Here is a 27,778-nt window from a genome sequence, read left to right on the forward strand (position 1 = left end):
GTTCCTTGGAGGAAGGGAATGTGGCTTCCTCTCTCCACCACCCTGAGCATATAAGAGGTGCTGAATGACCACTTTTATTCACTCCTCGCATCCCCAGCCCTCACCAGCTGGGAGTTGTTGTAGGTGTCAATCCTCTGCCTCTTTCCAACACCCTGTGAGGTGACTGAGCATGTCTTCCCTCCCAGGCAGTTCACAGTGTGCCACCATGGAGTTGGGGCCCCTAGAAGGCAGCTACCTGGAGCTTCTCAACAGCGATGCTGACCCCCTGTGCCTCTACCACATCTATGACCAGATGGACCTGGCTGGAGAAGAAGAGATTGAGCTCTACTCAGGTGGGCCCTCCTCCCTCTGGTCTCTTCCGGTATCACCCACCCCTCAGCTTGCTGTACAGACGGCAATCAAGGGAAGTTCTGGCCCCTGTGCTCCCGTCAGCACCACGGACAGCTCCCACGCCTGTGGGACGCTCTCTGCAGATAGGCATGGTCTCCTAGCCCCGCCCGGCCTCTCCCTCCTTCCCCACCAGCCCTCTTCCCAGAAATTCCCTGCTTCATCCAAGGGACTTTTCCTCCCAGAACCCGACACGGACACCATCAACTGTGACCAGTTCAGCAGGCTGTTGTGTGACATGGAAGGCGATGAAGAGACCAGGGAGGCTTATGCCAATATCGGTGAGGAAGCACCTGAGCCCAGAAAAGAACAATCAAGGGCAAGGGTTCTTTGCTGTCACTTGTCAATATCACCCATTCATCATGAGCCACGTCAGGCCCCTCCCACAGAAATCATTGCAAGGGTGATGCGGAGCAACGGCTGGAAGAACGGAGACTCCAGGGAAGAGCGGGGAGATGGAGTCCAGTGGGAGAAATAGGTCCCTTCAATAATGACCACCAAGAAAACAAAAATCTCATGTTTACATCCTCCACCTCCATGTCTATACCCATTTCTGCTTCTTGTTCTTCTGTCTATCCTTCCTACGAAGCCCATACCATACGCCTCTTTCCCTTTTCCTCCCAGCTCCTTAGCCAAGCTACTCTAGTATTTGTAATAACTAGCATTTACTGGATACTCATAGTATGCTCATTGCTGGCCATATATTATCATCTGGAATCCTTACAACAACAAAGGAAATACATATTGTTAGTTTCTGTCTTTTACAAATGAGGAAATTGAGGTTTAGAGAGGTGAAACGACCTACCGAAGTTTTCTTTAGAAGTAGTAATGTGCAGATCTGAAATTCTAACCTAGGTCTTTCTCATTTCAAAGTCCCCATTTTTAACCACAAAAAAGAAAGTGTCTGGGGTTGGAAGATTTGCTAGGGCTTAAGCAAAGAAGTCAATTTGCAGCTTTAAGAAGAGCTACAGCTTTTTTTTTTCTTTTGGTGGGGAGGGGGGATGGAGTCTCGCTCTGTCACCCAGACTGGAGTGCAGAGGCGCAATCTCGGCTCACTGCAAGCTCCGCCTCCTGGGTTCACGCCATTCTCCTGCCACAGCCTCCCGAGTAGCTGGGACTACTGGCGCCCACCAGCACACCCGGCTAATTTTTTGTATTTTTAGTAGAGACGGGGTTTCACCGTGTTAGCCAGAGTGGTCTCGATCTTCTGACCTCGTGATCCTCCCGCCTCGGCCTCCCAAAGTGCTGGGATTACAGGCGTGAGCCACTGCGCCCGGCCCGAGCTACAGCTTTCAGACAAGGGCAGGACTCTTGGGAAGAGGTGGTGGTGGTGTTGCTGCTAGTGGTTTGTTTTTTGGGAGAGATAAGTGGGATAGAGAATCCCCTTTCGTCAGCATCACCACCACCTCATACAGAGCCTCTGTTGAAATAGAAAAAAGTGGTCCTATTCTGGAGGATGCAGCCCCTACTAGGAAGTAACTGCTTGGCTAGCAAAGTGCAAACTGGATTCCTGCCCCCATTTTCCCTGTTGGCTTGGGGCACCCTTGTGCAGTGAACAACCTGCAAAACCCTTCTTAGTGGTCCTTTTCCTGGCCACCCAGGATCTGCAGCATTCAGCACTTCTGTGCTTGATCCAAATGTGGCCAATATTTCCCCAGAGCACAATTTATTGAAAATCATACAAAGAAGAAAATGGAGGAGACTAGTAATTGTTCATGTTTCAGAAATTACAGAACTGAGACCTTGATGGTTTCCTTCCCTTCCTGGGGATTTACATGGGGGAAGCAGAAGTGTTTGGGGCTGAGGACATTCACATTTCCTCACAACTGGAGGCAGTCATTAAGGATTTGGGCATGTCGTAGTATTTGTCTCCCCCCCCCCCACCCTTAGGGGCATCTCCACAGGCAGTGGAAGCTGTCTCAGCAAGTAGGTGAGGCAGTGTGTTAGTCCATTTTCTGTTGCTTAAAACATCATACCTGACATTGAGTAATTTATAAAGAAAAAAATTATTTCTTAACAGTTATGGAGGCTGAGAAGTCCAACGTTAGGGGCTGCATCTGGTGAGCGCCTTCTTGCTGGTGAGGACTCTCTGCAGAGTCCCGAGGCAGTGTGGGGCATCACGAGGCAAGAGGTTTTGGTGTGATAGTCTCTCTTCCTCTTCTCATAAAACCACTAGTCTTACTCCCATGACAACCCAGTTTATTAAACTGTTTATCCACTAATCCATGAACGAATTGACCCATTCATGAGGGAAGAGCCCCAATCACCTCTTAAGGGCCCCACCTCTCAATACTGCCACATAGGGGATTACATTTATACATGAGTTTTGGAGAAGACAAATATTCAAATCATAACAGGCAGCTTCACCCAAGTCTGCTTCTCAAGTCTGTGGGTTTTCTCTCTGCTTCTGGAAGGTGAAGCCCAGGCCTGGGCAAGTATTCTTTTGCAGCATCCTGAAATATGGCCTTAGCTTCCAAATGTGTAAAAGGGAGATAATATTCACACTCACCATCATGGGATGGTTGTAAGACTGAGTAAGTCACAATGTGTAAAGCATTTAGAAAAGGAATTTGCGCAGAGTAAGCATTCAATAGATGTTAGGTACTACCCCACAACCACCATCATCATTATTATCACCATCATTATTATCGTCTTCATTTTCATCACCTTCATTATGGCCATCTTTCCATTCCTCAGCTCAGAAGACTTCTGTGGCTCTCCATTGCTTATAAAATCAAGTTCTGACTTTCCCCAGCATGAAACTTCTACCACCGTCACCTATCTCTCAGGGTTTCCTAAACATACTCTGAACATCTTTCCAGACTCTGTCACTATGACCCAAAAAGCTATCTTTTCTCCTTCTCCCAGACTCTGCCCCATCTTTCAAGGCCTGGTTCCAGGATCCCTCCCTCCAGGAAGCCTTCCCAGATTGCCCCATCCCACTATACACTTTTTTTCTCGGACCTCGTGTCATGGTGCCTGTATTCCAAAGGCTCCAAGCCATGTACCCCTTTATATAGTTACCACTATTTATTGAGTGCCTACTGTATACCAGCTACTGTGTTGGATGCTCTAGATGTAGAACCTGTAATTATCACCATCGATCCCTGGGTAATAGGCATTATTTATTCATCTTACACAGATGAGGAAATGGAAGCCCAGAGTGGTTAAGTAGCTAACACGAGATTGCACAGCTAGTAGGGCTAGTGGAGAGTAGAGGTGGAATTTGAACTCAAATCCTGCAGTAACTCTACCATTCCGCCTTGCTCTTCTTTGCAGCAGTAGATAAGTTTTCATGGATACATACCTCACCTTTTCAATTAGATTAAGAGCCCCTGGAGCGTCAGTGTTCATTCATTTGTTTGATCATTCATTCATTCAACAAACATTTCTTGAGCCCCCACTGTGTGCCAGGCCCAGAGGGTCTCCAGCCCAAGGCCTGGCACACAGTAGGCCTTCAGTGAGACCTTGTTGATTGACTGCACTTTTCCTTGTCTGGGCAGCGGAACTGGACCAGTATGTGTTCCAGGACTCCCAGCTGGAGGGCCTGAGCAAAGACATTTTCAGTAAGTTTGTGGGGGCGGTGGGGGGGCAGGTCTTGGCTCAGCCTGCATTTCCTGACTTCTTCCTTGGGGGGCGCCCTAATACTTGATGACCATTCATTTATGGGCAGTCAGACCCCTCTCCCCAAGGTGGGGACAATAGACACTCACCTTGGGCTTCCACTGATTGTGTGAGTTGGTCTCTGGTTTTTCTCAAAGTAGAGCACATAGGACCAGATGAAGTGATCGGTGACAGTATGGAGATGCCAGCAGAAGTTGGGCAGAAAAGTCAGAAAAGACGTGAGTGAGCCCCTCCCTGATCCAACCTAGAATTGCTTGAGACCTGGCCTTTCCTTGACTCCAAAGCCTGCTGTGGCTCCAACTTGCTTCCCTCGCTAAGTCCTGCCTGGCTGGGAGGTGCTTTAAAAGCCGACAGGAGCTTTAAAATGTACATCTGATTATTTCATGGCCCTGATAACCCTCCAATGGCTACAAAATACATGCCACAAGGCCTGCATGGCCCTTCCTCCCTCTCCAAATCCACTATGAGCCGCCACACTTCAGCCACCACCAGCTTCTCCACTCCTGTAACCCATGTGCCCTTTCAAGCCTCAGGGCCTTGGCATTTGCTATAGTCTCTACCTGAAATGCTCTTCCCCCAGTTCTTCCCATGGCTGACTCCTTTGAATCTTTCTGGTCTTGGCTAAACTGTCACCTTCTCCTGGAACCCTTCTCTGACCACTCTTCCCTGTAGATTAGCTCAGTTATTCTCACCTTGTGTGTCTTTTTCCTTGCAGTTTAGCGCTCATTACCATCTGGACATATTTTATGCCTTGCTCTGCCACTGTGAGCACAGGGACCTCGTCTTTCTTGCTCATGACTGCTTCCTCAGCATCTAGTGCAGTGCCTGGTATGCAGTAGCGACTCAATAGATAGCTGTTGAATGAAAACACCTGCAAAATGGGTGTAACAGTTAACTGAGTACTTACTATGGGTCTCACTATGGGTAAGCCCTGTATCTATTTATTTATTTTTAAAACGGGTGAATCGCACACAGGGTATAAGAATTTTAAAAGTGCAAAGAATATTCAGTGAAGGCTGGGCGCAGTGGCTCACGCCTGTAATCCCAGCAGTTTGGGAGACCAAGGGGGGTGGATCACTTGAGGTCAGGAGTTTGACACCTGCCTGGCCAACATGGTGAAACCGCGTCTCTACCAAAAAGTACAAAAATTAGCCGGGTGTGGTGGTGCATGCCTGTAATCCCAGCTACTCAGGAGGCTGAGGCAGGAGAATCGCTTGAACCTAGGAAGCAGAGGTTGCAGTGAGCCAAGATCACGCCACTGCACTCCAGCCTGGATGACAGAGTGAGACTCTGTCTCAAACAACAACAACAAAAAGAATATTCAGTGAAAAAAAAAAAAATCTCCCTCCCACTTCTGTTCTATAGTTCTCTCAGTTTTGCTATCTTAGTCAACCTATGTGACCAGCTTCCTTCTTGCCTTGTCAAAAATAAAACAAGCTCTTGTATTTGCTTTAATTTTCCATGCAAATGGCCATATTTTATTTACACTATTCTGTACTTCGCTTTCTTCATTTACTATGTCTGGGAGGTCACATTCCATATTATTGAGGGAGAGGACATGGTCCTATCTTCAGTAGTTTCTTTATTTTCTTTGTTTTTCTTCTTTATGTTTTCATTTGATAAATATTTCCCCCCAAGATTTTATCATGAAAGTTTTCAGTCGGCCACAGTGGCTCACATCTGTAATCCCAGCACTTTGGGAGGCCAAGGCAGGCAGATCACCTGAGCTCAGGAGTTTGAGACCAGCCTGGCCAGCATAGCGAAACCCCATCTCTACTAAAAATACAAAAATTAGCCAGGCATAGTGGCAAACGCCTGTAATCCCAGCTACTGGAGAGGTGACGGCAAGATAATCACTTGAACCCAAGAGGCAGAGGTTGCAGTGAGCCAAGATTGCGCCACTGCACTCCAGCCTGGGCAACAGAGCTAGACTCTGTTTCAAAAAAGAAAAAAATGTTTTCAAGATACAGAAAAGGTGAAAGAATGGTACTATGAAGGTCCATATACCCACCATGTACCACTTTGATTCTACAATTAATGTTGGGTTTTATTCATCTCATCACATCTCTATCCATCTGTCCATCCCTCTATCCATCCACCCACTCATTCTTTATATTTTTGGTACATTTCAATGTACATTTCAAGTGTAAATTGCAGATTTACACTTCCCCTTGTGTACTTCAGCATCCTTTATTTTAAGGCCATGTGGTGTTTTCTTGGGTAGATGAACCATAATTTGTTTAAGCAGACCCTTGCTAAGGGATATATGGGTTTTTAATCTGTTGATGTGAGTGCTTGATACTCACTCACGGATTTCTGGCATACTCCTGCAATGTAGGAACCACCACCCCCATTTCATAGATGTGAGATCAAAGGTTCAGAGAAGCTGCATTGCAAAGGCACACAGCTAGGAAGGGACTCAATAGCAGGTTGCTTTGCTTTGTTCTATTTTGTTTTTTAGTTAAAACCCGTGTTGTGTCCCCATTTGTGGCTAGGTCTCTTCTGCTGCTGCACTGCCTGGGGTGGTTTGAGATGGGATTTGGGTTCAAGCCAAGGAGCTGGGGTTGGAATGGTTAGAGGAAGGGGAGGTAAAGGGACGTACAAGACCACTTCCCAACCTGGAAGTTAAGGCCATATGGCCTACTGGAGTCCTGAGCCTCTCCTGGCTTGGGACATCCTCTCCCTGGGGCAGCTGACCATATGTTCTCTCTGCAGCCTTCCCAGAGGAGCTTCCGGCAGACCTGAAGCACTGGAAGCCAGGTGAGCAGGGCAGGTGGGCTAGGGTTCGGAGGGGTGGATAACTTGGGGAGAGGATGGAAGAGATTGAACTCCTGGCCCAAGTCAGTTGGGGATGGTGCATGGTACAGCCCCTGCCCTTCTTTGGGCAGAGCCTGAGAGCTTGGGGCCTCTTAGGGTCCCCTGAAGGGCTCACGACTGTTTGTGGAAGGTGGTAGGGCCTTGGAGCTAACAGCCTGTTCATAGGTTCTATTCTGCCCGAGCTCTCCGTGTGGAAGCCCTAGGGTCCTGCTCAGCAAAGCTCTCAGAGCCAAGTCACAGGGAGAGGACTGGGGGGCTGCCTGGCACAGAGCAGTTGCTGATCAACACAGCTGCAGCCAGGGCTGAGAGGATGACAAGCATTTCCTCTGTCAGGAGAGAGATTCACGCCACTCTGGGGCCCTCCCCATCCCAGGAAGGCCCCTCCAAGCAGCCAGCCTCTAACACAGCCCCCTTCCTCACAGCTGAGCCCCCAGCTGTGGTGACTGGCAGTTTCCTGGTGGGACCAGTGAGCAACTCCTCCACCCTGCCGTGCCTGCCACTGCCTACTCTGTTCAACCAGGAGCCAGCCTCCGGCCGGATGCGCCTAGAGGAAACCAATCAGATGCCCAGTATGTTAGGGGGCTTGGAGAGGGTGGGCTTTCTCCCTCTTGGGAGGTGGATAAGGAATTGACACCAAGGCAGGGACTGCCAGGAACTGGACCTCCCCTCTCCCCGACCCTATCAGTGTCACTCACCTCTTCCCCAGCCAGTTTCATCCTTGGGGCCCCCATCAGTTCAATCCCTGGCAGAGAACATGCCTCGGAAGGAAACACATCCGTGCAAGGATTAGGAGGGAATCTCCACCAATTAGGGCATTCACCTGCCAGCCTCATTCATTCATCAGTTCTTCATGGAGCTCCTTCTCTGTGCCAGCTGCTCTGCTAGGTGCTAAGAATGCCATCAGGGCAGGACAGAAACAGCTACTGCTCTTAGGGAAATTAGGGCCCTTTAGGGAAGTCAGACATTAATCAAATAAGCAAAAGCAGAATCACAAATACAGGTGCTATGCAAGATCCCACCTCACTGCCTTTGTCTCTTGCAGTGCCTTCCTCCAGTTCCTCATTGAGCTGCCTGAATCTCCCTGAGGGACCCATCCAGTTTGTCCCCACCGTCTCCACTGTGCCCCAGGGGCTCTGGCAAATCTCTGGGACTGGAACAGGGGTCTCCAGTATATTCATCTACCACGGTGAGTGCAGGGCCTGGCTCTCCGACCACCTCTCCCTCCTACCTGACTACTCCCTGACCTCATCCTCCCCATACTCCACATACTTGGCAGTGGTGCCTTAGCACCTTCTCATGATCCTCCCTCCCCAGCACAACTTTCTCTGTCCCCATTTCCCAAAAATCAAAGCAGAGGGGCAGAGATTTCTGAGGCGGTCTGGGTGCATGACCAAGAGTGATTGTATGGCCTTCTATATGTTGCTTTCCCCTTCTGACCCTTAGTTTTTCCTTATTTTTTATTTAATGTTTTTGTTTTTAAATTGTGACATCAATACATGTGCATTAATAAGCTAATGATAAGTGATGTTTACAAGAATTCACTGTTTCACTCTTTTAGTATGCTGATGTGAATAGTTTGGTGTGCATCCTTGCATAGCTTTCTCTGATTTGTCTTGTTTCCTAATCAGTAAAATGATCCCTACTGACCCACCACACTGAGGGCTTGTGAATTGTCCCAGGGAAGGTGTGTTTGGGCTTTTAGGGATGAGGCCAGGAGGATGCTTCCACTCAAGTCCAGAGCATCCGTTCATGGTTGTATGACAGTTTCAGTATAATGCACTGGTATCTCAGAAGCAGAGAAGCAGTTCCTGATATCTAGGAAAATGAGCACTTACCACACAGCAGGAACAGTGAAATAGTAGTACCTGCCCTAAGCTCCTAATGAGCTAATTGCGCCCATTTCACAGATTGGAAAAGCAAGGTTCCAGGAGCTAGATGTAAATCCAGAGCTCTTTCCTCAGCTCTGTCCTGAAATATCTTCCTTTGGAAGTTCTCCTCTCTTCTCTCCAGACTTCGTGAGCTCCACAGCCCAGTTTGGAGTAGGGGTGACCCAAGTGCGTTTCTGGAATCAATACCTGGTTGTTCTCACATCCCTCTCTACCCCCAATGTAGGTGAGGTGCCCCAGGCCAGCCAAGTACCCCCTCCCAGTGGACTCACTGTCCATGGCCTCCCGTCATCTCCAGACCGACCAGGCTCCACCAGCCCCTTCGCTCCATCAGCCACTGACCTGCCCAGCATGCCTGAACCTGCCCTGATCTCCCGAGCAAACGTGACAGGTAAGAACCCTCAGGGCCTGTGAGATGTACTAGAAGCAGGATCAAGGCCCTGGGGAAGGAATTGTCTTGGATAAGATCCACAAGCAAAGCTGCCTGTAGGGACAGCAGGTCATGTTTAGGGGTCAGTCAGGACAGGGAGGGTCTCTGGGGACTGGAGGCATGGTTGTGGGGGAGGGGACAGCCAGAGAATCCACATCCCATCCAAATACAGCCATCAGCCTTCAGCTGCTTGTTACCCAGCAGAAAAGCCAGACAATGTGGCCAGGCCTTTTGAAGCTGAAAACCCTGATTTTTACATAGATATTGTGATTTTTTTATTTTAATTTTATTATTTATTTGTTTATTGTTGAGATGGAGTCTCACTCTGTTGCCCAGGCTAGAGTGCAGTGGTGCAATCTCAGCTCACTGCAACCTCCACCCTACAGGTTCAAGCGATTCTCCTGCCTCAGCCTCTGGAGCAGCTGGGATTACAGGTGTGCACCACCACACCTGGCTAATTTTTGTAATTTCAGCAGAGACAAATTTTACCATGTTGGCCAGGCAGGTCTTGAACTCCTGATCTCAAGTGATCCACCTGCCTTGGCCTCCCAAAGTGCTAGGATTACAGGCGTGAGCCACTGCACCCCACCTGATATTGTGATTTTTTTTTTTTAAACATAGGTGAAATTTTTTAAAGTACAGTTGGCCAAAGAAAGACACCTTTGAGTTAGATACAGCTTCAGGCCGATAATATTATAACCTCCAACTTGGGAAACTCAGCCCACGAAGGCTGTAAGGACTAAGTGGCCCAGAGGGAGGGGAGTCCCCAGGGGTAACCCTCACCCTAAATCTGGTACCTGCTTCTCCATCTCCAGAGCACAAGACGTCCCCCACCCAACGCCAGGCAGCTGGAGAGGTCTCCAACAAGCTTCCAAAATGGCCTGGTGAGTGGTGCGGGATCTCTGCCCTGGGTGCTGGAGATGGAAGCCCAAATCTGGCTTCACATCACTCATTCACTTGATGTTTATTCAATCCCTTCTTTGTTGGCTCACACACTCATTTATTTATTTATTCATTCGTTCATTCATTCACTTATTTGATGATGCCGTCATTTCACCATTCACTCCACCACTCCCTTAAATAATATTTATTGCCCTCCAATAAGCCTGCACTGGGTGTTAACATCTCATTTTCAGGCTGAGAGAATGAATGAGGGGCAAGTGAATGATGGAGTGAGCGAGTGGATGAAGTGAGAAGTTGATGAGGATGGGAGCAATGGAAAGTAGGAATAAACCAGTGAATAGGAGAATTGCTAAATTACAAAATACTTACTCTCACATACTGGTCTAAGCATGTTAGGTATATTAAATCATTAAAGTGTCACACAATCCCAATATCATCCCCATTTTCCAGATGAGGCTACTGAGGCATGGTGGGATGTATAACATGCTCAGAATTGCTCCAAATGGTAGAGCTGGGATTTGAACCCAGACACGTGGACTCCACTGTCTTAACTCCTAACACTCCCTCCCATGACCTCCCCATGGTGAGTTGGTAGTGATCAAGAGAAGAAAAAGTTTAGTGAGTAAATGAAGGAATGAGAAAAGGTGGCCGGGCATCGTGGCTTACACCTGTAATCCCAGCACTTTGGGAGGCCAAGGCAGGTGGATCACCTGAGGTCAGGAGTTCGAGACCAGCCCGGCCAACATAGTGAAACCCCGTCTCTATTAAAAATACAAAAATTAGCTGGACGTGGTGGTGGGTGCCTGTAATCCCAGCTACTTGGGAGGCCGAGGCAGGAGAATTGCTTAAACCCAGGAGGTGGAGGTTGCCGTGAGCTGAGATTGTGCCTCTGCACTCCAGCCTGGGCGATAGAGCAAGATCCATCTCAGAAAAAAAAAAAGAGAGAGAGAAAAGGTCTAAAAGGAGTGGACAGATAAACAAGAGAAAGGATGAGTGAATGAATGGATGTGGAAATGAGTGAACTAATGAATGAGTGGGTGACTGAATGAAGCAGTTGATGAAGACAGTATGGGGGCCAGATGTGGTGGCTCACACCTATAATTCCAGCACCTTGGGAGGCCAAGGCAGAAGGATTGCTTGAGCCCAGGAGTTCAAGACCAGCCTGGGCAAAATAGTAAGAACTTAGCTCTACAAAAAACAAAAAAGAAAAATTAGCCAGGCATGGCAGTGGGCGCCTTTAGTCCCAGCTACTCAGAAGACTGAGGTGGGAAGATTGCTTGAGCCTGCAAGGTTGAGTCTGCGGTGGGCCATGATTGTGCCATTGCACTCCAGCCTGGGCAACATAGTGAGAACCCATCTCTACAAAAAAATTATCTGGACATGATGTCACATGTCTGTGGTCCCAGCTACTTGGGAGGTGCAGTCGGGAGGATCGCTTGAGCCCAGGAGGTTGAGGCTGCAGTGAGCTATGATCACACCACTGCATTCTAGCCTGGGCAACAAAGCCAGACCCTGTCTCAAAGCAAAACAAAACAAACAAACAAACAAAAACTGTGTGGGGAACAGCTGCAAATCATGGTGGCAGTGCTGGCCTTGTGGTGGCTGGCCCTGGCCCTGCCTCTTGCATACCCCTACCCTGACATGCCCCTGGCCTTTGCAGAGTCGGTGGAGCAGTTCTACCGCTCACTGCAGGACACGTATCGGGCCGAGCCCACAGGCCCCGATGGCATCCTGATGGAGGTGGATCTGGTGCAGGCCAGGCTGGAGAGAAGCAGCAGCAAGAGCCTGGAGCGGGAACTGGCCACCCCAGACTGGGCAGAACGGCAGCTGGCCCAAGGAGGCCTGGCTGAGGGGCTGCTGGCTGCCAAGGAGCACCGGAGGCCACGTGACACACAAGTGATTGCTATGCTGGGCAAAGCTGGTCAGGGCAAGAGCTATTGGGCTGGGGCAGTGAGCCGGGCCTGGGCTTGTGGCCGGCTTCCCCAATACGACTTTGTCTTCTCTGTCCCCTGCCACTGCTTGAACCGCCCGGGGGATGTCTACCGCCTGCAGGACCTGCTCTTCTCCCTGGGCCCACGGCCACTCGTGGCAGCCGATGAAGTTTTCAGCCACATCGTGAAGAGACCTGACCGCATTCTGCTCATCCTAGACGCCTTTGAGGAGCTGGAAGCGCAAGACGGCTTCCTGCACAGCACATGCGGCCCGGCACTGGCCGAGCCCTGCTCCCTCCGGGGACTGCTAGCTGGCCTTTTCCAGAAGAAGCTGCTCCGAGGTTGCACCCTCCTCCTCACAGCCCGGCCCCGGGGTCGCCTGGTCCAGAGCCTGAGCAAGGCCGACGCCCTGTTTGAGCTGTCCGGGTTCTCCATGGAGCAGGCCCAGGCCTATGTGATGCGCTACTTTGAGTGCTCAGGGATGACCGAGCACCAAGACAGAGCCCTGGCGCTCCTCCGGGACCGGCCATTTCTTCTCAGTCACAGCCATAGCCCCACTTTGTGCCAGGCAGTGTGCCAGCTCTCAGAGGCCCTACTGGAGCTTGGGGAGGACGCTGAGCTGCCCTCCACACTCACGGGACTCTATGTCGGCCTGCTGGGCCGTGCAGCCCTCAATGGCCCCCCGGGGGCCCTGGCAGAGCTGGCCAAGTTGGCCTGGGAGCTGGGCCGCAGACACCAAAGTACCCTACAGGAGAACCAGTTCCCATCTGCAGACGTGAGGACCTGGGCGATGGCCAAAGGCTTAGTGCAACACCCCCCAGGGGCCACAGAGTCCGAGCTGGCCTTCCCCAGCTTCCTCCTGCAATGCTTCCTGGGGGCCCTGTGGCTGGCTCTGAGTGGTGAAATCAAGGACAAGGAGCTCCCGCAGTATCTAGCATTGACCCCAAGGAAGAAGAGGCCCTATGACAACTGGCTGGAGGGCGTGCCACGCTTTCTGACTGGGCTGATCTTCCAGCCTCGCGCCCGCTGCCTGGGAGCCCTAGTCGGGCCATCGGCGACTGCCTTCGCGGACAGGAAGCAGAAGGTGCTAGCAAGGTACTTGAAGCGGCTGCAGCCGGGCACACTGCGGGCGCGGCAGCTGCTGGAGCTGCTGCACTGTGCCCACGAGGCTGAGGAGGCTGGAATTTGGCAGCACGTGGTGCAGGAGCTCCCTGCCCGCCTCTCTTTTCTGGGCACCCGTCTTACACCTCCCGATGCACATGTATTGGGCAAGGCCTTGGAGGCTGCAGGCCAAGACTTCACCCTGGACCTCCGCAGCACTGGCATTGACCCCTCTGGATTGGGGAGCCTCGTGGGACTCAGCTGTGTCACCCATTTCAGGTGGGGCGAGGGGTCAGGGGAAGAGGCATCCTTGTGTTGGGCATTAACTGTGGTCCTGGTGCCAAGCCCAGTGCTCTGTGGGGTCTCTTTTAGTACTCAGGGCAGCCGGGTGGGGCAGAATGGATTCTCTCCATTTTTAAGATGAGGATGTTGAGGCTCAGAGAGGGGCGGCCACTTGCCACACAGCAAGTGAGAGGCAGTGGCATTCTCCCAATCAATATTTGAAGGCCTGCCATGTGCCAGTCACTGGGATATGTCTAGAATCTGAGACTGGCCTGGGCTCAAATTTGTTTTATTCTTTCCACCCCCTGAGCAAGCCACTGTTTTCTTATGCTAAGAGTAAAGCCATGGCCTTCCCTTGGACTCTCTGCCTCCATTCTCTCCTCTTCCGCTCCATTTTATATTCAGCAACCAGACCAATCTTCTCAGAACTTGAATCTGATTGTATCCCATCCCTGCTTACAATCCTTCAGGGACACTCCACCACTGTCACGATGAAGTCTAAATTCCTCAATTTGGTTTCATTAAGTTGGTCTGCAATCTGCTTGAGCATTTCTGCTTAATCTCCAGAGGATTCCTTCCACATTCCCCGCTAAACATACTTTACCCAAGCTGCAAGGTCCTACATAATTGTGCCAATAATTTGGCAGTGAGCTTCCTGGTAGCCGAAGCAAAAAGTGAAAGAAAACCACCGTGCAAGTTGTGAGAAAGTAGGAATCAACAAAGGCTGGAGTGGTCATGGAAGGCTTTCTGGGAAAGGTAGAGGTTGAGCTAAGGAAAGAAAGTATTTTAATAGGTAGGAGGACCCTTCATGGAGCTGCCCTTCCACTAAGGTCTAGCCTGGTCACCGTGCCTGGGTCTGAGGCCCTCCCTCCACAGGGCTGCCTTGAGTGACACGGTGGCGCTGTGGGAGTCCCTGCGGCAGCATGGGGAGACTGAGCTACTTCAGGCAGCAGAGGAGAAGTTCACCATTGAACCTTTCAAAGCCAAGTCCCTGAAGGATGTGGAAGACCTGGGAAAGCTTGTGCAGACTCAGAGGTGAGGGGAGAGGCGGATGGGAGGTGGTTCACACCATGCAGGTTGAGGACATGTAGGACCCATTCTCAAGTTTGTCATGGGCATTTGCAGTGCCCCCTGTCCTCTGGGACACCCCATGCCCTCTTTCTGGGCATTGGCCAGCCAGAGTCTCTCACTGCACTCACTGCCCAGGCGGAGCCTCCAGAATTGAAAATTTTGCTGCATTCAAAACCTGCTATCGGCCGGGCGCGGTGGCTCAAGCCTGTAATCCCAGCACTTTGGGAGGCCGAGACGGGCGGATCACGAGGCCAGGAGATCGAGAGACGATCCCGGCTAACACGGTGAAACCCCGTCTCTACTAAAAAATACAAAAAAAAACTAGCCGGGCGAGGTGGCGGGCGCCTGTAGTCCCAGCTACTCGGGAGGCTGAGGCAGGAGAACGGCGTAAACCCGGGAGGCGGAGCTTGCAGTGAGCTGAGATCCGGCCACTGCACTCCAGCCTGGGTGACAGAGCAAGACTCCGTCTCAAAAAAAAAAAAAAAAACCTGCTATCATGTGTCCAAGTCTTAGGTAAAGCCATGGAGAACCTCTCCCCTTCTAGGAGTTAACAAGGATGCCTTGTGCATCTAGTAACAGAAGTGACACCTACTGCCACCCTTTGAGGTATTTAGGACAACTGTTGTCCCGAATTTATAGATGGCAGAGCTAAGGTCCAGAAGGCAGACAAAACTGGATTACAGAACAAGTAAACTGTCTTTCATTCATTCCTTCGTCACATGTTGTTTGAGCACCTCTTAAGTGCTGTCTGGGATAGGTACTGGTAAGTGCCTAATCTGAGGCTCATTTCCATGAAAGGTACAGTCCTGAGATCTTTTATTTTTATTTTTATTATTTCTTAGAGACAGGGTCTTGCTCTGTGTACCAGACTAGAGTACAGCAGTGCAATCATAGCTTAGTGCACCTTTGGAACTCCTGAGCTCAAGCGATCCTCCTGCCTCAGCCTCCCAAGTAGCTGGGATTATAGGTGCATGTCATCACACCAGATGATTTTTTAAGTTTTTGTAGACACAGGGATCTTGCTATGTTGCCCAGGCTGGTCTTGAACTCTTGGCCTCAAGCGATCCTCCTGCCTCAGCCTCCCAAAGTGCTGGGACTACAGTCATGAGGCATCGCATCCAGACAGATCTTTTTTTTTTAAGAGGGGGACAGCAATTGCCCCAAGGAAAGCAATCCCCCTGGGGAATTTGGGGCACTGGGGCAGCCATCATGGACCTATGGGTAAGGGCTCAGCAACAGCAATGCCTGTTCTCCCTAACATTGCCTGTTCTCTCCAGGACAAGAAGTTCCTCGGAAGACACAGCTGGGGAACTCCCTGCTGTTCGGGACCTAAAGAAACTGGAGTTTGCGTAAGCAAAGGGGTGGATTGTCTCGTGGGTCTGCGCAAGGTTTCCCCTGAAGCATTAGCTGGGTTTGTACGATATGAATCGAGATGGATCTCCAGGGTCATTCGCACCCTCTTGCCCACCACTTTGGAAACAGCTTCCAGTAGCTGGAAAGTGGCCAGTCTGGGCAAATGCTGGAGGTTCTGGCATTTGAAGCTAATGGACCCATTTGCTGGTTAACACGGTCATTCCCATCACTCATTCAACAGACATATTGAGCACTTGAATGACTGAGGCTGCTGTCCTCAATGAGCTGACAGTCTAATCAACTCCCCTCTGGAGGAGGTCAGGGGGACTTCCTGGAGGAGGTGATATCTGCACTGAAGCTTCAGTGAGGATAAGGAATGAGCTGAGTGGGGAGAGGGGAGTAAGAAAGGCTTTCCTGGAATTGTAATTTGGCCAGGGATCAGAAAAGGCCCAGTGTGTCCCCAACCTTCCGCAGGAGGATGCCACTGACTATAGAGTTCTTTTCCCTCCTGTGGCCAGGAGCTGCACAATGCCTCTTGTGCCTGAGCTTGTTTACTTCCACAGCCAAGGGATGGCCTCCCTGGGGAGAATCTTTCCCTGAGTTTCAAGGATTCCCAGGAGCTTTTGAAGTGCAGCTAGGATGAAAAAGCAACCCTGCTTGCCTGGGACTATCCTGTTTGGGGAACTGAAAGTCTTGCATCCCAAGAAGTCCCTCAGTCCCAGGCAAACTGGGACAGTTGGTCACTCTATGTGCGGCCAGGGCTGGGGGCCAACATCCTAGACAGTGCTGCTGGGGTGACAGAAATGGAGACCTAGGCAGGGCTCTAGGGAGTCCAGTTGTATCTGGGTCACTGAGGAGGGGCAGTCCACCACACAAGGGCCCCAAGAAAGCACAATAATTATTATATTTCGATCTGTCAGAACATAGCTTCTTTCTTTCTTTCTTTCTTTCTTTCTTTCTTTCTCTCTCTCTCTCTCTTTCTTTCTTTCCTTTTCCCTTCATTTCCTTTCCTCCCTTCCTTCCTTCCTTCCCTCCCTCCTTTCCCCCCTCTTTTTCTTTCTTCCTTCCTCTTTGTTTCTTTCTTTCTTTCCTTCTTCCTTTCTTTCTTTTTCTTTCTTTCTTTCTTTCTTTCTTTCTCTTTCTTTCTTTCTCTTTCTTTCTTTCTTCCTTCCTTCCTTCCTTCCTTTCTTTCTTTTCTTTCCTTTCTTTCCTTTCTCTTTCCTTCCTTCCCTTCCCTTCTCTTCCCTTTTCTTTTCTTTTCTTTTCTTTTCTTTTCTTTTCTTTTCTTTTCTTTTCTTTTCTTTCTTGAGGCAGAGTCTTACTCTGTCCCTCAGGCTGGAGGGCAGTGGCGCAGTCACAGCTCACCACAGCCTCAACCTCCCTGGGCTCAAGTGATCCTCCCACCTCAGCCTCCCTAGTAACTGGGACTATAGGCATGCCCCACCCTGACTGGCTAATTTTTGTATTTTTTGTAGAGAGAGGGTTTCACCATGTTGCCCAGACTGGTCTCGAACTCCTGGAGTCAAGCAATCCTCCCACCTCAGCCTCCCAAAGTGCTAGGATTATAGGTGTGAGCCCCCGCACCTGGCTAGAACAGGCTTTTAAATTTGCAACTCACCCTCCATCTCAATTATCTCAGGCGACCCTCCTCTAGAGGCATTATCATCATCCCCCATTGTACAAATGGCAACACTGAGAACAAGAGACTTTACACAGTTTATCCAAAGTCATAAAAGTCAGGTCAGCCTGGCCCTAAGTTCCTTCCACAGAAAAAGCTAAATGAATGTTTGTTCCTTGGTAGGGGTCTAGATCATCTAATGATTAGGAAGGAATTGTTAAATGCCTGTGGTATATTCAGTGCATTTTTTTTTTCCTTTTTTTTGTGGAGATGGGGTCTTGCTCTGTCACCCAGGCTAGAATACAGTGGTGTGATCTCGGCTCACTGCAATCTCCACCTCCTGGTTCAAGCGATTCTCCTGCCTCAGCCTCCTGAGTAGCTGGGATTACAGGTGCACACCACCATGCCTGGCTAATTTTTGTATTTCTAGTAGAGACGGGCTTTCCCCATGTTGGCCAGCCTTCTAAAGTGCTGGGATGACAGGTGTGAACGACCACGCCTGGCCTATAATTCAGTGCATTTTTTATATAGTCTCATTAATCTCACGAGCTACTGTGGGAGACAGATAGTCATCATCTTCCCCATTTTACAGATGAGGAGACTGAGGCCTGGTGAGGTCAAGTGACTTGCCCATGGTCCCCCAGCTGGTCACCCACAAGTTGTCAGCTCTCCCTGATCACTGTTCCCCTGTGCACCAGAAAAAAGCCAGCGTCTCTTGTTTTGAACAGAGACAAGGTGCTAAAATTGTCCAGAGGTAAAAACGATGCTGAAAAGGGGAAATGTCTGAAAACAATAACTGAGGGCCCTTTCTGGCTTAAATTATTTTCAACAGAAAAAGCCCCTAGTTCAAGATCAGAACTGCACTCTGGGGAATAGCGGCCATGGGGTGGAACAGCCTAGGGCCCGGTGACCAGCCACCTGGAGCCCGGAATCCCCTGAGGAGGTTCTGAGGAAGGAAGGAAGGAAGGAAGGAAGACTATTTCTGGCATTTTCTCTCACATCTACTGTGCCTGGCACCCTGTAGACCTCATTTGTCTGTCAAATCAGGGTGCTCAACCACTCAAAACCCTACAGAAACTCCACTTGTACACAAAGTCCTTCCCCAATTCAGTCCCCACTCACATGTTCACCCTTACCTCCTACACTCGCTTGGTGCTCTCTCCATTCCAGCCACAGGGCCTCCTTGCCGGCTGTCACCCTCCTAGGCATGCTTCTGTCTCCAGGTCTTTACACCAGCTGCGCCCTCTACCTGGAACGGTTCTCCCCAGATATTTGCATCGCTCACGCCTTCACCTCCTCTGGTTTTTAGTCAGTGAGGCCGTTTCTTTTCTTTTCTTTTCTTTTCTTTTCATTTCATTTCTTTTCTTTTCTTTTCTTTTCTTTTTCTTTTCTTTTCTTTTCTTTTCTTTTCCTTTCCTTTCTTTTCTTTTCTTTTCTTTCCTCCCTCCCTCCCTCCTTCCCTCCTTCCCTCCCTCACACCCTTCCTTCCTTCCTTCCTTCTCTCTCTCTCCCTTCTTTCCTTCCTTTTCTTCCTTTCCTTCCTTCCCTTCCTTCCCTTCCTTCCTTCCTTCTTTTTTTTTTTTTTTGATGGAGTCTCACTCTGTCACCCACGCTGGAGTACAGTGGCACAATCTCGACTCACTGCAACCTCCGCCTCCCAAGTTCAAGTGATTCTCCTGCCTCAGCCTCCCGAGTAGCTGGGACTACAGGTGCCTGCCACCACGCCTGACTAATTTTTTGTATTTTTGGTAGAAACGGTATTTCACTATGTTGGCCAGGATGGTCTCAATCTCCTGACCTTGTGATCCCCCCTGCCTCGGCCTCCCAAAGTGCTGGGATTACACGCATGAGTCACCACGCCCGGCCTCAGTGAGGCCTTTTCTGACCCTCACAGTTAAAAATAAAACTCCGGCCAGGTGCAGTGGCTTATGCCTGTAATCCCAGCACTTTGGGAGGCCGAGATGGGTGGATCACAAGGCCAGAAGTTTGAGACCAGCCTGGCCAACATAGAGAAATACCATCTCTACTAAAAAAAAAAAAAAAAAAAAATTAGCTGGGCATGGTGGCAGGTGCCTGTAGTCACAGCTACTTGGGAGGCTGACGCAAGAGAATCACTTGAAACCGGGAGGCAGAGGTTGCAGTGAGCTGAGATTGTGCCACTGCACTCCAGCCTGGGCGACAGAGTGGGACCCTATCTCAAAAATAAATAAATAAATAAATAAAACTCCATCGCCCTCACGGTTAAAAATAAAACTCCATCCCCCTCAGCACTGTACATTTCTATGTGATTCATTATCTCAGACATCAGCTTGCTTTCCAATGTCTTTGATTACCTGTCTGTCTTCCCCACTGGAATGTCAGCACCCAGAAGGCAGGGATTTTCATCTGTTTGGCCCACAACATCCCCCCCGGTCCTGGCACATAACAGGCAAGCGGTCAATACTTAACAATGAATTCCTTAATCCAAGAACCCCATAAGATTGGGGTGAAATATTTGAGGAGACCGAGACTCAGGGGTGAAGGGATTTGCCAAGACCCTTAGCAGGGAGCCAAATGCCAGATCCTGAAGTCAAACCCTGATCCTGTGGCCTTTTGCTGAGGCCAGTGGTTCTCAGACTTCAGGATTTCAGAGACCGAGAACATTTCAGAACGAATTTGAGTGACCGTGTGCGGTTACTGTTTTTAAATTTTTATCAAGGATGCTCATTCAAACAAACGAGTAACAAAATACCCACTGCTGGCACCATAATTTTACCAAAGAACGATCATTTTAATATTGAAAAAGTTCAAAGGACATAATTGCAGAATAAAAGACAGCTTTTTATATGGAATGCATTTAACCATATTTTTAAACTAAACGGCCCTTCATTGTCCTTATTTTTCTCATCTCCTTGAAGTCTGGTCTAAATGTTGATCCAGGCTGTGTGACCCAAAGAGCTATTTGATCTCCCAGTGTCTCAGTTTCCCTATATGTGAAATGGAGGTAAGAAGAGCCTGTAGCTCAGAGTCTTGAGGAGTAAATGAGATCTAGGCCAAGGGAAGGGCCTAGCATGTCCCTGGCTTATAATAAATGCTCAACAAATGGTTCCTTTTGTTATTAAAATGCAAACGTATATTAGTCAACCACCTGGTTTACCATTGGCAGTGGTCCTCAGCTGGCATTTGAGGACTCCTTCCGCAGGCTGGGGAGGGAGAAGGGTATCCGTGGATGTTGGGAAGAGTAAGAACTGGCTCCCTACTTAGAGACAAAAGTTGGGGAGCCCCAAGCTGAGAGTCCAACTTACCTCTTTTTCTTTTTTTTTTTTTTTTTTTGAGACAGGGTCTCACTCTTACCCAGGCTGGAATGCAGTGGTGTGATCATGGCTCACTGCTTCCTTCACCTCCTGGGCCCAAGCGATCCTTCTAAGAAGCTGGGACCACAGGACACACCACCACACTCGGCTAATTATTGTATTTTTTGTAGAGACAGAGTCTCGCTATGTTGCCCAAGCTGGTCTCTAACTCCTGGGCTCAAGCGGTCCTCTTACCTTGGCCTCTCAAAATGCTGGGATTACAGACATGAACCACTGTTCCCAGTCTCAGCTGGCCTGTTATGGGGGGCTGTGAAATCTACCCCAAGCAGAAAAGATTGGGGTCCTATATGGAAGGATTGCAGGGACCTAAGAGGCTGTGGTGGAAGGGAAGAGGAGGGGCCTCAGACAGGACCTGACTTCTGTGCCTTGTCTCTATCCCACCCTGGGGCTGAATGAGGGGCTGTGACTGTGACTGGAAGTCTTACCCTTGCTCTTTGCCTCCTAGGCTGGGCCCCATCTCAGGCCCCCAGGCTTTCCCCAAACTGGTGCGGATCCTCACGGCCTTTTCCTCCCTGCAGCATCTGGAGTGAGTATAGACTCTGGGACCCCTTCCTCTCAACATCTGGATGCAGAGCTGTGATCATAGCTCACTGCAGCCTCGAATTCCTGGGCTCATGTGGTCCTCCTGCCTCAGCCTCCTGAGTAGCTGGGACCACAGGTGCATGTTACAGTGTCCAGCAACCTCTGGGTTTTGACAACCCCAAATCCTGCCCCCAAGGCACATGCAGAGAGGAAAGCCCTCACTTTGTCCCATTTTTTTCTCTCTTCCACCTACTGCATCCTCAACATGGCTGGCACATGAGTGATGAGATGACTCCACAGCAGATGGGAATCCCCAAAATAAAAAAAGTTGTAGATCATTTTGTGACCTTTGAAACTCTTTTCCTCACAACCTCATTTGCTGCTCTCAGCAATTCAGCTGGAGAGGGGTTGGGGAGCATAGTCCTACTTTACGATGAAGGTTAAGGAAGTTGCAAAGCCTCAGGGGGGTCCTAAGAAGCTAAACAGGGATTTGAGTCCATCACAAGTTACTTTGTCCCCTGGCTGGCTGGTTAGAGCCTCCAGGTGATGAAGTCCTGGTCTGAAAAGCTCAGGAGTATGCTGGCTGCCTATGGTGTATTAGAGCTGGGAGGCGGGAAGGGCAGGTACCAGGGCTGAGGAGGCCCACACTGGGATGGGAAGGGTCAGATGGCCCCCTGGACGCTAGCTGATGGCCCCCATCTGATTCCACCTGCAGCCTGGATGCGCTGAGTGAGAACAAGATCGGGGACGAGGGTGTCTCGCAGCTCTCAGCCACCTTCCCCCAGCTGAAGTCCCTGGAAACTCTCAAGTGAGTGAGCTGGGCCTGCCCTTCCTGCTGAATCTGGCCCCCAAAGTCCAGCTGACTTTTTAAAAATTAATTTAAATTTGTTTTTTTAGACAAGGGTTCGCTCTGTCACCCAGGCTGGAATATAGTGGTATGATCATAGCTCTACAGCCTTGAACTCCTGGCCTTAAGAAATCCTCTCACCTCAGGTTCCCAAAGTGCTGGGATTATAGGTGTGAGCTACCATGCACAGCCCCAGTGGATTCATCCATTAATTCATTCATTCACTCACTCACCTATTCAATCAGCCATTCATCCTTCCATTCAATGATTCATTCACTCACTCACCTATTCAATCAGCCATTCATCCTTCCATTCAATGATTCATTCATTCACTCATTCAGTCATTTCTTTACTCACTCATCCAACCCCTCACTCAATCATTTCTTTATTTAATTACCCAACCATTTATCAATTTACAAATACTTAAGGAGGACCTACTATGTGCAGACACTTTTCTAGGCCCTGCCCTGGAGACCCAGCTTGAAACAGAACAAATAAATCCCCTGACCTCAGGAATCTTAAATTCTAGTGAGGAGACATAATGAACAAGTAAACAAGTCAGTAATTATGAAGTGTACAGCAGTGAAAATAATGTTCGGTGACAGAAAATTATACTGGGGGTGAAATAGGAGAGACAGATTAGGATTTATGAATAAAGCATTATTATCAAAACAGTAAAACTTTTTAAAAACTGTTCTGGGCTCTGGGAAGTTGGAGATGGATAAGATACAGGAGGATCAGTGTGATTTTTTCTCTTTTTTTGGACAAGGTCTCGCTCTGTCACCCAAGGTGGAATGCAGTGGTGTAATTATGGCTCACTGCAGTCTCAATCTCCTAGGCTCAAACAATCCTCCCACCTCAGCCTTCTGAGTAGCTGGGACAGGTGCATAACATCACATCCGGCTAATTTTTGTATTTTTTTGAAGAGACATGGTTTCGCCACATTGCCCAGGCTGGTCTTGAACTTCTGAGCTCAAGCCATCCTGCCTCTGCCTCCCAAAGTACTGGGATTGCAGGCATGAGTCACTGTGCCTGGGTCAATGTGATTTTTTTTTTTTTTTTTTTTTTTTGGTGATGGAGTCTTGCTGTGTAGCCCAGGCTTGAGTGTAGTGGTATGATCTCAGTTTATTGCAAACTTCACTTCCTGGGTTCAAGCAATTCTCCCACCTTAACCTCCCAAGTAGCTGGAATTACAGGCATACACCACCACACCCAACTAACTTTTGTATTTTTAGTAGAGATGAGGTTTCACCAGGTTGGCCAGACTGGTCTTGAACTCCTGACCTCAAGTGATCTGCCTGCTTCAGCCTCCCAAAATGCTGGGATTACAGGCATGAGCCACCATGCCCAGTTCAACATGATTTTTTACTGAACCTAGAGGATATCAAAATCTTCCCACACTCCCCGTCACTATCAAGGTCTTGGGATGGCCAAAGAATTTACCGGAATTTCCTTAGCAATTTCCTTAATTGTAGGACCCTGGGACTTCTCCAGTAATTTCTAGTATCCTAGGTAACACTGTAAGCTAGATTTCTTCTCCTTAGTCCTTCCCTCCCTCCCTTTCTTACCTGCCACCCCACTTAAGTATTTATTGAGCACCTACTATGTGCCTGGCAGTGCTTTAGGCACAGGGATACAGTAATGAGCAAAACAGACACAGCCCTGCTCCATATGAAGCCCACAACCCAGCAGAAAGGATTACACAGCCATTAAACAAATAATGCCAACACATTTCATTATAGTGCTGAAAAGTGGCACAGAGTGAAAAGAGGGGATCTTGTAGAATCATAGGACAGGTGGGGGCAGGAGGGTGCGCTCTCCCTCCCATCCACCTCCTCACTCCTGCCCTCCACTTGGCCACAGGACCCAACAGTATCCTCTTATTTACCAAGAGGTAGCTTAAGTCTGTCAACAGCGCCATTCACAGCCTATGACCCACAACTCTCCTTGAGGTCAAAGGGAGGCGTGCAAGTTTGGTCCTGAGCCCTCCCCCTCACTGTGTCCCCGCAGCCTGTCCCAAAACAGCATCACTGATCTGGGTGCCTACAAACTTGCTGAGGGCCTGCCTTCACTCGCTGCATCCCTGCTCAGGCTAAGGTAAGTGGGGTCCCGGCTACCGGTCAGGTGCTGAGCTGGGGGGCTGAGGAGCACAGGGAACTCACGTCATGCTGGCGGCAGGGGACACTGAGACACTAGAAGCAATTACCACAGCCCTGAACAAAAGGATCAGCCGGACCTGGGGAAAGAAGCACTGGGCAAGCCACTTATTGATTCCTAGCCCCCGTTTTCTTACCTGGAAAATGGGAACCATCCTAATGGGCTATGTAGGTACTTGGCACAATGCCAGGTTCTGTCGTGCAGTAAATATTGGTCCTTTTCCCCCGAGAGATGGCCGGACCAGGCTTTTTCTGGAACCTAGGGGTGGTGGCTTCTGGAAGGCTAACCAGCACGGGCAGCTTTTGCCCGCCTTGTCACTCACATGCCGGTCAGTGCTTTCACTGCCACCTTCTGGTAGGCCTTGGCATAGCACCTCTTGCTTTTGAGTGACTTCCAGCCAGGCCCTGGTGTGGTCGCAGAGATAATGAGAGGACTGGGCTTGGACCAGAGCCCCAGTCATCCAACTCAGCATTACCAGCTCTTCTCACTCGCCAGACTGGGAGAAACTTCTCTCCTCTTCACCAGAGCTCTGCACTTACTGAGGACAGAGTCAGATTCCCAGGAAAGATGGCATTTGGTCCCTTATTATTTGTTTAATTTTTAATTTTTATTTATTTATTTTTTTTTGAGACGAGTCTTGCTCTGTCACCCAGGCTGGAGTGAAGTGGCATGATCTCAGCTCACTGCAGCCTCTGCCCCCAGGTTCAAGCGATTCTCCTGCCTCAGTGTTCCTAGTAGCTGGGATTATAGGTGCCCACCACCACGCCCAGCTAGTTTTTATATTTTTAGTAGAGACGGGGTTTCACCATGTTAGCCAGGCTGGTCTCAAACTCCTGATCTCAGGTGATCCACCCGCCTTGGCCTCCCAAAGTGAGTGCTAGGATTACAGGCGTGAGCCATTATGCCCGGCCACTTTATTTATTTATTTATTTATTTATTTATTTATTTACTTACTTACTTACTTACTTACTTGGAGATGGGGTCTCACCCAGGTTAGAGTGCAGTGGTGCAATCATGGCTCACTACAACCTCAACTGCCTAGACTCAAGCGAACCTCCCACCTCAGCCTCCCAAGTAGCTGGGTCCTGTACCCTCCTGAGACTTGTTAGTTTCTTCCCAGCCTGAATCACTGTTTTACAATATTTTATTTATGTAGGTGCTTACTTCTTGCTATGCAAAGAAAGTCAAAGGCAGAAATAGAATCTGTCTGGTTCATAGTTGTGCTAAAAACTAGAGATACAAGCATGAACCAGAGAGATGTGGTTCTTGCTTTTGAGTTTCTTTGCATAGTAAGAATTAAGCACCTACATAAATAAAATATTGTAAAACAGTGATTCATGCTGGGAAGGAAACTAACAAGGCCCAGGAGGGTACAGGACCTCTGGGGAGATGATTCTTCTGTGGGACGCTCTAGGGGAAAAGGACTCTAGGAAGAAAGAACAGCAGGTGCAAAGGCCCTAAGTGGGAAAAGGGGCTGGGTTTTGAGGGTCAGAAGGGCCACTGTGGCTGTGTGTAGTGAATGAGGGATAGAGGCTGGGCAATGGTGGAAGTAGGGGAGGTCAGGGGAATCCAGGTCACACAGGGAGGCCCTTGTGGGTCACAAGAGGCATTTGCAGTTTTTTCAGTGTGAATGGAAAAGCAGGTGGGCCTGTGAAGGTGACACTTGATCTGATTTATACTTTTGTTTCTTTTTTTCTTTTCTTTTTCTTTTTCTTTTTTCTTTTCTTTTTTTTTTTTTTTTGAGACCAAGTCTCACTCTTTCGCCCAGGCTAAGGTGCAGTGGCATGATCTCGGCTCACTGCCATGATCTCTGCTCACTGCAAGCTCTGCCTCTTGGGTTCAAGTGATTCTCATGCCTCAGCCTCCCGAGTAGCTGGGATTACAGACGCCTGCCACCACATCAGGCTATGTTTGTGTTTTCAGTAGAGACAGGGTTTCGCCATGTGGCCCAGACTGGTCTTGAAATCCTGGGCCCAAGCGATCCACCCACCTCAGTCTCCCAAAATGGTGGGATTACGGGTGTGACCCACCATGCCCGGACTGATTTACACTTTAAGAAACATCATATTTCATGGAATCTGAGAGGCCATCCATTGTAAGACCCCAGCATTAGGCCAAAATGCAAGTTGTGACACGCTATTGGTTATAAGACACATCCTGATCTCAATGACATTCAAATGGTGACATACATGTCTTGGCATCGATGAAATAAGGTCAGATTACTCTCCCTGTGGGGTGGAGGAAGGGTCTCCAGGGTTCAGAGATTGCAAAACCCCCATCTAGTTTCTGCACTGGTAGCGGCCGACCTGTGATATGAGTTGATTTAGCCTGAATCCACTTGGCAGCAGTGTAAATCCGCTGCTTTTTTTTTTTTTCTTTTTTTTCAAGACAGAGTTTCGCTCTTGTTGCCCAGGCTGGAGTGCAATGGCGTGATCTCAGTTCACTGCAACCTCCGCCTCCCGGGTTCAAGCAATTCTCCTGCCTCAGCCTCCTGAGTAGCTGGGATTACAGGCATGTGCCACCACGCTCAGCTAATTTTGTATTTTTATTAAAGATGGGGTTTCGCCATGTTGGTCAGGCTGGTCTCAAACTCCTGACCTTAGGTGATCCACCCACCTTGGCCTCCCAAAGTGCTGGGATTATAGCCATGAGCCACCGCATCTGCTGCTTTTATATGCGGCCCTGCAAGGCAGCTCTGAGGCTGAATCATGGCAAAGTCATGGCCCTGAAATCATACCCACAGCAGCACCTGGCCTGTTAAAAGGCTGCTTGGTGTTGCGTAAACAGCCGAAGTTGGCATCAATGACACTCATCATGCTATTTTCACTGCTACTAATGCTGGTTGTGAATACGCCACAGAAACTCGAGCTGGCCCTTAACTGGCTTTTCCTCTTCCTGCCCCCAGTGCTGGTCATGCCCTCTATGTTGACTCATGTGACCCTCACCAATGTTCCTGTGAGGTAGTCAGAACCATAGCTAACATTTAGTTTATTCTAGGCACCAAGGCATATTCTAAACGTTATGCCAGCATTGATTCATTTACTCCTCCCCACAATGACTCAATCATGCCCATTTCACAGATGGGCAAACTGAGTCTCAGAAGAGTTGAGTAGCTTGCCCAAGGTCACACAGGCAGTAAGAGGCATAGCTGGGATTTGAACTTGGGAAGTCATTCTCCTGGGAGTTTCCACACAGTAAGGCAAGAAATGACTTCCTTTTAGTCCTGCTGTTTTCCTGGGCTCACTGTTTGACCACAGAGAAATGGCCTCAACTCTCTGGGCCTTGGTTTGCCTGTCTTTAAAATGGGGCAGTAATCCCAGTAGGCGGTGACTCCAACGGGGCTGACCTCCAGGCTGCAGGGGACACTGAGACCCTAGAAGCAATCACCACAGCCCTGGACAAGAGGACTAGTGGGACCTGGGGAAAGAAACTCTGGGCAAGTCACTTATTCATTCCTAGCCTCTATTTTCATATCTGGAAAATGGGAACCATCCTA

The 27,778-nt window shown here is 49.3% G+C and overlaps 1 protein-coding gene across 8 annotated transcripts in view; it reads left to right on the forward strand.

Moving 5' to 3' along the window:
- Window positions 1-27,778, forward strand: part of LOC105467776 (class II major histocompatibility complex transactivator) — a 65,379-nt gene that overhangs the window by 31,399 nt on the left and 6,202 nt on the right. For 6 of the 8 annotated variants that reach the window (XM_071084114.1, XM_071084115.1, XM_071084117.1 and 3 more), the window contains 15 exons: window positions 186-332; window positions 573-668; window positions 3,891-3,953; window positions 4,149-4,229; window positions 6,727-6,771; window positions 7,251-7,397; window positions 7,871-8,014; window positions 8,941-9,105; window positions 9,960-10,028; window positions 11,708-13,358; window positions 14,238-14,396; window positions 15,710-15,781; window positions 21,202-21,282; window positions 21,994-22,086; window positions 24,136-24,222. In XM_071084114.1, coding sequence (XP_070940215.1) covers window positions 186-332; window positions 573-668; window positions 3,891-3,953; window positions 4,149-4,229; window positions 6,727-6,771; window positions 7,251-7,397; window positions 7,871-8,014; window positions 8,941-9,105; window positions 9,960-10,028; window positions 11,708-13,358; window positions 14,238-14,396; window positions 15,710-15,781; window positions 21,202-21,282; window positions 21,994-22,086; window positions 24,136-24,222 — 3,100 coding nt within the window. The remainder of the gene's footprint in view (window positions 1-185; window positions 333-572; window positions 669-3,890; window positions 3,954-4,148; window positions 4,230-6,726; window positions 6,772-7,250; window positions 7,398-7,870; window positions 8,015-8,940; window positions 9,106-9,959; window positions 10,029-11,707; window positions 13,359-14,237; window positions 14,397-15,709; window positions 15,782-21,201; window positions 21,283-21,993; window positions 22,087-24,135; window positions 24,223-27,778) is intronic. The other 2 variants (XM_011717482.3, XM_071084118.1) reach the window with 1 other exon arrangement.

The sequence above is a fragment of the Macaca nemestrina genome, chromosome 18 (genome assembly GCF_043159975.1).
Source record: "Macaca nemestrina isolate mMacNem1 chromosome 18, mMacNem.hap1, whole genome shotgun sequence".
NCBI lineage: Eukaryota > Metazoa > Chordata > Mammalia > Primates > Cercopithecidae > Macaca > Macaca nemestrina.